A 12,081-nucleotide genomic window follows, 5' to 3' on the forward strand; every position below is an offset into this window, starting at 1 on the left:
TGAGAGAGAGAGACTACTATTTTCACTGCAACTGGCGCAGCTTCTTTGATGCACTGCTTAGTCTTTATCACGGGCTTGATCCGCATCCTCCGCCACAACGCGCAGCTGCACGGTGCGCCACTTTTCTCGGGTGCCTGTGCGACATGCACGGCATGCATGCCATGGCGGGAGCTCGCCCTAAGACGCGGTCACGGCGTGGCAACGTGCAGTCTCCGTTCCACCCGTCATTCTACGCGATTACAAACATGACGTTACAAAAAGTAAACTATCTAGCTAATGCAACTACATGTTGATAACTTGTTTGACATGATTACAAGATGCAAATGCAACATTTCACCCCCTTAATCTTGTCAAACCCTGATGACTCCCAACTGCCTTCTCATCTCTGCAAACCTGATCCTCCCAAGTTGTTTTGTCAGTATGTCAGCCAGATGACCATCTGTGCTCACATGCTCCACATCCACCACATCATTGGCAACACACTCTCTGATGTAATGGTACCGAGTGTCAATATGCTTGGTCCTCTCATGGTACACTAGGGTTCTTGCTTAGTTCCTGAGCAAACCTGTTGTCAATGAAAAGCTTGAACTTCTTCACTTCTGAACATGTCAGATCAGCTAACAGTCTGCTCAACCACACTCCCTGACAGGCTCCTGTAGCACCAGCAATGTACTCAGACTCACAGGATGACAGTGACACCACCCTTTGTTTCTGTGAACTCCAAGTCACAATGTTTCCACCAAGAAAAAACACAACACCAGTGGTGCTCTTCCTTTTCTCTATATCTCCTGCATGATCACTGTTAGTGAAACCAAACAACTCTGAACTTTGCCCTTTGACAAATTTGCAGCCAAGTTCTGTGGTTCCTGCAACATATTTGACAATTCTCTTGATGGCTCCGCAATGCTCTAAATTTAGTGTCTCCATGAACCTACTAACCATCCCAACAGAGAAAGCAAGATTAGGTCTTGAATTCACCAAGTATCTGAGACTGCCAACAATACTCCTATACTTAGTTGCATTTGCCACCAACTCAGGCTTGCCAGGCAGCAGTTTGATGTGCTGCTCCATAGGTGTGTCAACAGGGTTACAACCCTTCATACCTGAGATTTCAACAATTTTTTCAGCATAAGCACTTTAACAAATAGTGATTTCACCTGGCTTTCTGCTTCACCTCCAAGCCTAGATAATAGCTCAGCAAGCCAAGATCACTCATACTGAAACTCAACTTCATCTGTTGCTTGAATGTAGCAATGCCTTTGCTATCTGGTCCACAGATGATGAGATCATCTACACACACCCCAACTAGGAGAAGTGAAGTGCCTGACCCTCTCCTATAAACTGCATGCTCTTCTATACTTCTGATGAAACCCAATTGTACAACTCTTGATCAAGTCTGGCATTCCAGGCTCTAGGAGCCTGTTTGAGGCCATACAAAGCCTTCTTGAGTCTTAGAACCTTCCCTCAGTGTTTAGGATCAGAGAAACCTAGTGGTTGATGCACATACACTTCCTCCTGTAGATCTCCATTCAGAAAAGCAGATTTGACATCTCACTGGACAAGACGGAGTAGAGGAAAGGAGAGTAGAGGCAACAGTCACAGAGATGGATCACGATGCCACTGCTCCACAACCTGAAGACACAACCACGACTACCAAGCCTAAGAGGAAACGAGGGGATAGAAAAGGAGATCTATATCCAGATAAGGCATGCTATGTGATAACGGAGGTCGGGCCAGCAGGGGAGGTCCTTGAGCCGAAGGAATTAAGAGGACGATTTTGTAATGTGATCGGGGCCCTAGTAAGAGATAAATTGAACCCAGTAATCCCTAACTGAAAGAGGTACCAGAGAACAAAAAGAATGAACTATGGGATAGGCACATGAGGGTCAATTTTAGATTTCCGGAGGGTAAGCACGAACTGGTAAAAAAAATGCTGTCAGGATGATGGGAGAGGTATTCCGACGTTGGAGGTCGGAGCTCAACACGAAGTATATCCAAAAGGGGTTAACTCCCTTCAACGAGTTCAGCAAAATAACTCCTAGTCAATGGGAGGAGCTCGTGGCTCAGAAGACTTCACCAGAGGCATTGGAGCTCAGTGCCCTGTAACACCGAGCTGGCGAAGAAGAACAAACACCACCATCATCTAGGCCCCGGTGGCTACTATGCCAAGGAAGAGCAGTTTAGGAAGATGGACGAAGAGGCCGCAGCTGCTGGGAATATCGATGTGACGAATCTGAAGGTACGCTCAAGGAACTGGATATATGCGAGGAGTACAGAATCATCCAGCAATAATCTTAAGTTTTATAAGTCGGAGACCCAAGAGGCGGTATCAAGGATACTGAATTATGCTGAAGACAAGGAGAAGGGCTCCTTTAATCCTTCCAGAGAGAGGGACGAGCTTAGCCTTGGCTTGGGAAACAAGGAGCACACAGGCCGCACCAGGGGGCTAGGGAAAAGGACGACCTGGAAGCAAGGATTCCAAGAGGACAGGCACATGTACAAGAAACATGGCCGAGACCGGGAGACTAGTCTTGAGCTCCAAGTGAAGGCTCTAGTTGCGAAGGCGCTGGAGGAGCAAGGACTGTCTACGGAGCCACGAATATTAGTGACGCCACCGGGAGAACTGGCATTAGTTGGCAGCCCTCCGAAAGTTCCTAGCAGCCAAGGTTCCACTGCAGCCACAACCCCCGTCGATCGCATATGGGAACCAACTAGTTGCACCTTGGTGTTTCTAAGCGACCGACAGAACACTGTGATGGAGGTGGCAACGGGTGTGGCACATCCTCCCGGTGGCTTACACCACAATAATAAGATACTGCCGGACTACACTAGGGTCGAGGTGCATACCATGAAGCCTGAGTTCATGCAGTGGAGGATAGACTATGCAACTCCCGAGGGGCTGGTGTTACTCGGAGACGTTATTGGGCAGTTCATCCTCTGGCACAAACGGGACATTATATTGACTGCTTCTTCGCCGCCTCCCCCTCTCCCAAATTTGGAGCGAGTTGTTGAGGTTGGGGAGATATTTTCACCGTCTCGTGACCACCACGTACCTGAGATGCCACATTCTTCCCCACCTCCTAGCGAGCATGTGCCTGATGAGATGCCACAATCTTCTCCAGCTCGTACCAAGCAAGTGCATGATGAGATTCCACAGTCTTCTCAACAAGCACAGCCGATACATGAACAACAAGTGCCTCCTGAAGAAGGTGATGCACAAGAAGACGAGGACGTGCCTGAATGGGAACTTCGAAAGAAGATTCCAATCAACATAAGGCCAGTTTATGTTCCAGGTGAAAGACGTCTTGTCGGTGTCCAAGTGGTATTCACATGACCAGTTCAAGCCTGAGAACCAAGTTAAACAAGTCCCATCACGGGGTTCTGAGGAGGCCGTAACTAGCAAACTCCACCAAATTGCAAAGCAGTATCCAAATGTTGATGATATCAAATGGTCAAAGGATTGCCCGAAAACATATGAAAGAGGCAAGCCCTTTATACCAAACCGGGACATTCGGCGCCTACCACTTGGAATGAGAAGGTTCCATGATTGGTACTTGCGTGTTCTCCTAATGAGCATAGATCTCGTACAAGCATGCTTCCCCACCGGCACATTTGGAAGCCCAGCCGGGAAAATTGTCTTTGACTTCAATAACATGCACACATGCTTTCACCTGAGAGAAATGGAGATGAATCTAATTCGCACGTGGTGCTTGTAAGTCCTTGTCCTCCCGATATGATATGAATGTAATCTTTGAATTTTGTTGTAACTAACCAACGCCGTGATTTGTAGAATGCAAGTGCACATTGTCAAACAAATGCCAAGTCTGAAAGCCAGGTATGTAGACCCTCAAGCTATAGCCCAACCAAATTTTAATTACCCTAAACAGTGGACACTGGATGCCAAAGAGCTAGCTGCTGCAAAGACTCTTCGGGAGAAAGAGCGCATCAGTACAGCGAAACTAAAGGAAGAGTCCCTTAAGGTTGCGGCATACATTGCTCTGGCTTTCAAAAATCTACAACAACACTATACTATATGGCTACCATACAACTTTGAGTAAGTTCAACTATATACTTAAAGCTTTGTTCGATATATCTTATCCGATGCAAAAGAGCTTATCTAGTTCTATGATTAAATCCATGCAACAACCACTGGATTTGTATAGTTGTCGATGTCGGAAGGAGCATGGCATGGGTCTTTGATTCAATAGATAAGGACCCGGCGACATACAAAGACTTCATATCGATTCTCAAGACGTATACATATCGACAATCCTCATTAGCTTATATATTTGTATACATACTTGTAACGTTCACTTATGGATACTAACAAGTTGTATTTGCTAAAATAATTCGAACAGGGCATTTAGGTTCTATGTCACTCATCATCACGGAAGGCATGATCCAGCGAGGAAGGAAAAGCTGGCTATAAAAACACTATGTGCGGTAAGTGTAACTTACTTCTTCAGTACTCCGTTACATGGCTGTCGAAAACATTACCTAACATTTTCATATGCAAAACACATAGTGCCCCAAGCAGAGGCCTAGGAGTGTACATTGTGGATACTATATATGTTCTATGATAAGTAACACCAGTGCCTACAGGAGACACCCCTTAAGGGTAAGTTTGAACCTCTTCATCAGTAGTATAAAAACTTCGTACATGGTATGAAATACTAAACCGAAACTTGTTCTCTTGTAGTGGAGAGAAGAGAAAGGAATGAAAAAAGACCCATACAAGGATGACCAACTCTTAGAGCTCGTCGGCGACCTTTGCAACTTCATATTGGACCAGATTGTACACGTCAAAGGCGCCTACCATGACCGAGAGTCTGACTTAGGTAGAAATCCTAAGTACCAACACCTTCGTGAGACTAAAAGGCTAGCTCTAGGATGTTGATAACAATGTGTATGGAATTTGTATATTAAATGATGGATTGTATATATCCTTACGAATTGGACTTGTAATTGTAGTTTATATAATACTATTGTGCTTGTAGTCGCGTTCGGAACGTTGGTCGCGGGGCGTTCGGTAACGCGAACGTGGTTCGTAACGTTGGTTCGCGGGGCGTTCGGCAACGCGAACGCTGGATGGAATACGCGGAAACAAACAGTTCTGGTCGAATTTGAATTGTAAATTTGAATTTTTTTGGCGGGAAAACGTACTGTAGGGGCGGTTCTAGATTGAACCGTCCCTACAAACAGGTATTATAGAGGCGGCTGACACTACAGCCGCCCCTATAAATCGATTTGTAGGGGCGGCTCAATCACCAACCGCCCCTACAAATCGATTTGTAGGGGCGGCCTGGGAACCGCCCCTATAAATGCATGATTTGTAGAGACGGTTCGGTATGGATGGCTGGCCAAACCGCTCCTACAAAAGGTTATCAGTCGCCCCTAAAAATGCTTTTCGTAGTAGTGAATGAAGAACTTGATCTGCACGATGCGAATGTGATCCGGCCTGCACGTGCCCCTCCATCTCCCACCATGGTCACCGCCACCGCCAAGGGCAAGCTCGTCGTTCACCGTCCTCCAGCGCATGTAATTAGGGGTTGACGGCGGCTCCGTTTTCTCCAGGCGTGCAGTGCGGACGGAGATAAAAAAGGGGGCCCACCTTGGAAGAGAAACGCACGGATGCCGTTCATGCATGTGGAGACACGGATCGAGACATGCAAAGGGGACACGCAAGCTCCAGCCGACCTGGCCCTAACAAACCGGATGACACAGCCTCCTGGCAAGCCACGTCAGAGCCTGTACGCAACACGTCACCGCTGGAAACTGGAGTGCCGATAAAGCTAGCTGATGCTGAAACAAGTAGCGTACCAATTGAACCGAAACGAAAGGAACGGCTTGAGTTCGATGATGGTGCCTTTACTGCACGAGATACAAGCCCTGTTTGATCCATGGGTTTAGTCACCTTTTATCCCTCATGGATATAGGCCCTGTTTGACATGGCTCCAGCTCTGGGTAGAGTTGCTCCACTCCAAAACTCTAGATGGAGCCAGCTCCACTCCAGAACTCCAAAACTAAAATGTGGTGTTTGGCTAGATGGGTGCTCTCAACTAAAAAAAAACCGATTTCAGTGTGAATTGCCATTGTTGTCCCCCAATTCAGGACTCACTTGTCATCCTCTCTACCCCATCTTCTTCTTCAGAAGTCTCCTGTGTTTAGCTTAGATGAAATCGTGATGCACCATTGCTGCTGCAACGTGTACTTTGCTCATAGCTTGATTCATTACGTACGTGCCTCTATCTTATAGCATATCCCTATCTATCCTGTATGAAGATCGTATCTATTTCATTGCTCATAGTAGATCCCGTCCCAGCTTAGGTACCAAGATTCAGATGGAGTGGTGGCTCCGGCACCAAGATGACGACGACGACTCCTCGGTGGCAGTGGCGCCCAGCAGCGCCTCCAGGTAGTCTGCTCCGAGGTCTTCCAGGTCCATCACCTCGCTCCTTGTCGCTGCCTTCGCTTTCCGGCTCCGGCTCGCTGGACGCCGCATCCGCATGGAATGCCGCCGCTTGAGCGCCACCACGGGCGAGCCAGAGGCAGAACCAGAGCCGACGCACACATCCATGCCCATTCCTTCCAGGGACTAGCGGACCCGCTCCACGGGGAAGTTGAGCACGGCGGCGGCGCCACGCATGGCGAACGCCGCCTGGTCGTACGCCAGCGCCGCCGCCTCCGCGCTGTCGAAGGTGCCCAGCCACACGCGCACGCCGTTGCGCGTCGAGTCCCGGATCTCCGCCGCGAACTTGCCCCACGGACGCTTGCGCACCCCGCGGTAGGGCCGCCTGCCAGGCCCCATGGCTCCCGTGCCATTATTCGCCTCTGCTTCTTCCTGCGTCGACGTTGCCAGGGCCAGGCCGGCCTCCTCCTGCAACTGCCGCTGCCCGGCGATCATGTCCAGCAGCGCCACCTCGTCGGTGTCGTTGCTGCGGCAGGAGGAAGTCACAACGCGCGGATTCGCGAGAAAAGAAAACGAATCGTTTTTTTTTTTTTTGTGTAACGAGTGGTATTGGTGGGTAATTACCCACCAACTCCACGAGGAGGTTCAAGAAAGGGGTTTTGGAGCAGCAAAAGAGGTGCTCCAAAACTCCACCCCCATTTGCACTACAGCTCCATGGAGTTGGCAGCTCCATGGAGTTTTGGAGTTGGTGTGTTTGGCTGAATTTTTTGCTAGAATTGGTGGAGTTGTGGAGTGGAGCCATGCCAAACAGACCCATAAAAAGGCTAAAAGTGGAGGTTAAACTTTAGCCCACCCATTTTCCATTGGCTCCTCCAAACAGGGCTAAACATGGCTAAAAGTGATCCCTCGATACTAAAAGATGCATACTACCCCCACATATCCCTATACATGGCTGTCCATAAGTATTAATTAGAGACAAAAATACCATGATAAGGTACATGGCTAATCTTTAGCCGCTGGATTCAAACAGTCTCATGGGCTAAACTTTAACCCCTTCATTTTAAGGGCTAATCTTTAGCCCCATAGATCCAAACAGGGGCGTAGGTGACCATGGCGGCGGCAGCGACGACAAGGGCGAGCTCCAATCCGGCCGGCGGCCGGACGATGTCTGTTCAGATGAGAAATCAATTAAAATGCCGTCGTGGCACGAGCTTCCCGGATGCGCGTCTTCCTCTCAAAGAACATCACATCGCAGGTTGGGGAGGCTAGTTGGATCGTTTAGACGACTGGAGCCAAATGTGTGGTCTGAGTTTGGTACATAATTAAATATGGATTCACACATTGTTGATCATGCAGATCACCTTGCAGAACATTTCGTTTCTTATGGTCCTTTTCCATCAGCGGTAGAACTAGAAGTATATGATCACATCAGAAACGTGTTTTCGTCCTTGCTCCCAGTCCCATGTCCAAGTTGCACGAATCTACACACAAGCTACGCTCTGTTTCTACTCCCACGAATTGGGACCTGTTTGTCCTTAAGCACGACCAGATTTTCGGCTCGTGTAGTACATATGCATGTTTCCTTTGCTGTGTGTTTGGTCGAAAACCGAACGAACACATACAAATAAAATAATGTAATGCAAGAGAGACGCGTGCACACATATTCGAGAACCACATATTTCATTAATTCTTTCTTGAATATACAAAATACATGATCAACGAAAAAAATATCTTCTTCCGTTTTCAGCGTCATGCTTAAGGAGAGGTTTGACTTGTAGGAAAATTGCGTAGTTCGCCGATTCCCGGGGCCTGTTGGGCGTGACCGGTGAATTACATATGCAAGACGAGCTTGTAGAAAACCTCCGATTAAGCTGCACTTTCATGGTCGTCAAATAGTTGATTGATCATCGTCAGCCATATGCGATATATGGCGTAGTAAAAATATGGACGGCTTTTATGTCGGTAAAGCTCGGTCGTGACATTGCCATCGCCACGTCTGGGTAAACGGAATTTAGTGTTGATGAAGGGGATGACTTTTGCCTCGTCAGTGCCCAGTCATGTACGCCTGCCTTCATTAACATGGACGTGTGTGAGTTGTCTTTGCCTTGTCGATGCCCAGCAACAATGTGTCCAATCCCGTAATTGGGAAGTGTAGATGGAGTAGTGACCTCGCCTCGTCGGCACTCAGCCATAGCTCCGTCTAGCCTCGTCGGCACTAGACGTAGATGATTATATATAATAGAAATCCGCAACCAATAGCGGCGTAAGTATTGCTTGGACGATGCTTTTTCATGTGAACAAATGGACAGCCTCCCGGCATTGGTATTTTATAACGAAACGAGGCATTCTTGTCTCGTGTGTCTCGACTTTCTCTTTCCATCATCACGACGAGCGGGGATTTCCTGTCTCGCGCATCGTATCAATTCATCAAGCTCGGTGAGGGCAACCCCTTGCTGTAATTACCAGCATCCTGAGCTCGAAAAGTAATATGACCCGGCCAATACGACCTCTTCGCCGAGTTTGGAAAGTGATGCAATCCGGCCAATATGACCTCTTCGCCAAATTCGGAAAGTGATGCGATCCAGCTAGTACGACCTCTTCGCCAAGTTCGGAAAGTGATGCGATCCAGCCAATACGATCTCTTTGCCATCGTAGAAATAATAGGGATCAGGCCAATACGACTTCTCCGTCATCGTAGAAATAATAGGGATCAGGCCAATACGACCTCACCGCCACAAAAAACTAGCTCGAAGCAAACGCATCTCATATGTATTGATAAAACAAACTGCAGTTGCTCATGCTTATATGAACTTGTTGACGCATCTAGATTGGATGCCCACCAGGAAACATGACTGCCATAATAGATATGGCAAGGTCTCGGTTGAACTTGAAGAAGATGTCGTCGACTTGATGGACGTGCGCGTGTACGATGCGGCAGCAAGGACTGGCGACTTGCTGGCGTTGGCTTGCTTCTCGGCGACTCGCTGCTTGCAGGCGGCGGCTTCAACTCGTAGAGGACGTGCAGCAGCCAGGGGACGGCAGCAGGGCGTCGGCGTTTATGCGGGGAACCGAAGGGGCCCCCGTGTTGGCCAGGGTGCCGGTTTATATAGGGGAAGGCAGAGACGATTGGCCTCTAAGCCAAGTAACAGATTTAGATTAGAATTGGAATATATTTTCTAACCGCATGCACAATTATATCTTCAAGGAATATCTCTCGTAACTAAGCCAAACGCATCTCCAGCAAGTTCGAATAGATATCTCCTTTGTTCCAACGACGTGTGCAATCTACCTTCTAAAATAATTTTAAGAGGTGGGGCCCACAAATCATAGGCTAAACCATGGTAAAGCTGGTACGCCTATAAACGTGTCAATAATATGCGCCGAATAAGCAGATCCTCATATTCATCTTATCATACATGATTATTTCTATTAAAAATAATCATCAAACACTGTGAGCATGAGAAGTCTTGGTGCTGTTGCTGGTTCCAACACGTCTGCCTGCGTTTGGTTTTTGTATCGCTCAAGGATGACGAGAACAGTTCCCTAAAAAAAAAAAGGTTGACGAGAACAGATAACGTACCCGATGGTGATGCTTGCACTTTGTTTATTTCCTGGTAGTTGTAAGCACGAGCCTGCACTTTTCCTCTGTAGAAACGAGTTTGCCATCCTGTCAGTTGCTGTGTTAAAAGGTCGATTATTGGTCAGGTAAACGACCAAGCAAAGTGACATGTGACCAAATGTGCATTTTGGTCGGGTAAATTCTCTCTGTACCTCAAATCAAGTCATGCATTAACTTTTGACCGTGTGTGATGGGTAGACCCATGTCAGATAAAGTGAATAAGTGACGATACTCTTTGACTCTGCTAATATGAATATGCAAGAGTACGTAGTAGTGTACTACCATAGGAAATGATCATGCCCTCCCTGTTACAGTGGCAATGCTATGCAAAGTTGGTCTATAATTGGCTACTTCGGCAACCACCAAATCCTACAGTAAATAATGGTCTGCTTTGGCTGCAAGAGAATAGCTGCGGTTTTTGTCAGAACCCTACATTGTCTTCACAAAAAACGTGCGGTCTTTGCTTCTGCTGGACATGCATGTGTGTACTTGTCAGCGTGAAGCTCCAAATATCCGAAACGCGAAAGAGGAAGGTGTGCCGCACCTGCCACACACTGAGATTTTCAGGAAATGGAGGGAAAATGAAGAGCATGATCTGCACGATGCGAATAAATATCCTGATCAGTCACTATCTTTGATTTTCTTAAGAATTCAAGCTCCTCCATGGTCTAGGATGGAAAGCTAGCTGAGTGTGACACCGAAAGAAGAGACAAAATGTATTGCTTCCCTAGCTCGCAGGCCTCGTACATGACATGAGCTTGACTAATAATTCCTTTTTGTTGTTCTTCCAAAAAAATTCCTTTAGAAAGAAAAAAAACCATGAAATCATTTCTTCATGAACAATGGTTCATCAAGCACAATGGTGAAGGAACTCGTATCCTTTTCGACCAATATTGAACAGGCACTATAAGTGGTCATGCCGATCGTAATGAGGTTTCCTTTTGTACTTAGGGATGCAAGCGGTGGCCGTTACGCTAGCAGTAGAAACCCGGTTGCATTTCATTGCCAGGTTTTTAGAATTACCAGCTAGCTGTGAGCTGTGCGCGTTCCGTGTTCGACGACGAGCACCCACGGCAGATTTGGCCAAGTGCATGCCTAGCTTTTTGGTTTGGTCCATCAGAATTCGACAAATCTGTGACGTGCGTCTACGTAGGCTTACGTATCTAGCAAAGTGAGTAAACGATACACGAGCACGTACGAGCCGCTGCGGCGCCTGGCTTGGCAGCGGGCATCGATCTGGGTCAGCAACCGGCCGGCACATTCCTCCGGGTCCCGGGCGAGGCGAATGGGACCTGTTCCAACCTTGTCGATCGCCATCCTTGAGTGCGACCCAACTTTGTCTTCGTCTTCATCTGGCTTTTTGATCAATCTAACAGCTTCATTCCCAGCTCCGTTGTCACTGCCACGCCCGCAGACCAAACTGTATGATAGCCTCCTCTCGATCACAAGCCGCGTTCCTGTGACCTTCAGTGCCTGCAACACGTCACTGATATTGGTCCTATGCTGGCTTTCACTGAAACTGGCCAACAGAAACAACCGATCCATCGAAACCGAAAAGAAAGAAAAGGGACCTGAGTTGCATCGGACAACGGTGTTGGACATGATGGCTGCGGCGCAGAAGATAAGCTCCGATCCAGTCCTCCGTTCAGATGACACTGCCGTCGCAGCACGAGCTTGCCGTTTTCCTCTGAAACGACTCATCGGTCGCGATCGTGACAGTAGTCCCCGGCAGCAGCAAGCAACAACCGACCTGACCGGAAGCTCCGCGCGGTGCCGCAATTTCTTCGAAGGAATGGGACCTCCCACTTTTTGTCAATCTTCCTGACTTCCTGGACTTGGCCTTGTCTTCTGGGTTTAGCCGCGGCGTCACCGCGTCAGCATCTAATCACTGTCCTGCTGCTTTGTTGGTCTTCTTCCGCCTCTGGCTCCTGTCAATTCAACGGCTTCCTAGCCAGCTTCGTTGTCACGGCCGGGCACGCCCGGACCAAACGGGATGACACTTGACAGCCTCCGATCCTCTCGCTCACAAAGTCACAAGCCGCGGTTCCTATCC

At 48.0% G+C, this 12,081-nt stretch overlaps 1 protein-coding gene and 1 pseudogene across 1 annotated transcript; both read right to left on the bottom strand.

The window, feature by feature from the left end:
- Window positions 1-525: 525 nt before the first annotated feature.
- On the bottom strand, window positions 526-1,071 carry LOC136480841 (secreted RxLR effector protein 161-like). The gene has a single exon (XM_066478280.1). It carries the CDS (start codon window positions 1,069-1,071, stop codon window positions 526-528), a length of 546 nt encoding a protein of 181 aa, XP_066334377.1.
- Window positions 1,072-6,337: 5,266 nt separating this feature from the next.
- LOC136480842 (uncharacterized) lies at window positions 6,338-11,573 on the bottom strand (annotated as a pseudogene).
- Between the last annotated feature and the right edge of the window lie 508 nt (window positions 11,574-12,081).

Source organism: Miscanthus floridulus, chromosome 9 (genome assembly GCF_019320115.1).
Source record: "Miscanthus floridulus cultivar M001 chromosome 9, ASM1932011v1, whole genome shotgun sequence".
In the NCBI taxonomy this organism is placed as follows: Eukaryota; Viridiplantae; Streptophyta; class Magnoliopsida; order Poales; family Poaceae; genus Miscanthus; species Miscanthus floridulus.

Bases quoted from the DNA above. Each gene is read 5' to 3' on its own strand.
- LOC136480841 (XM_066478280.1), bottom strand. From the start codon at position 1,071: ATGGAGCAGCACATCAAACTGCTGCCTGGCAAGCCTGAGTTGGTGGCA.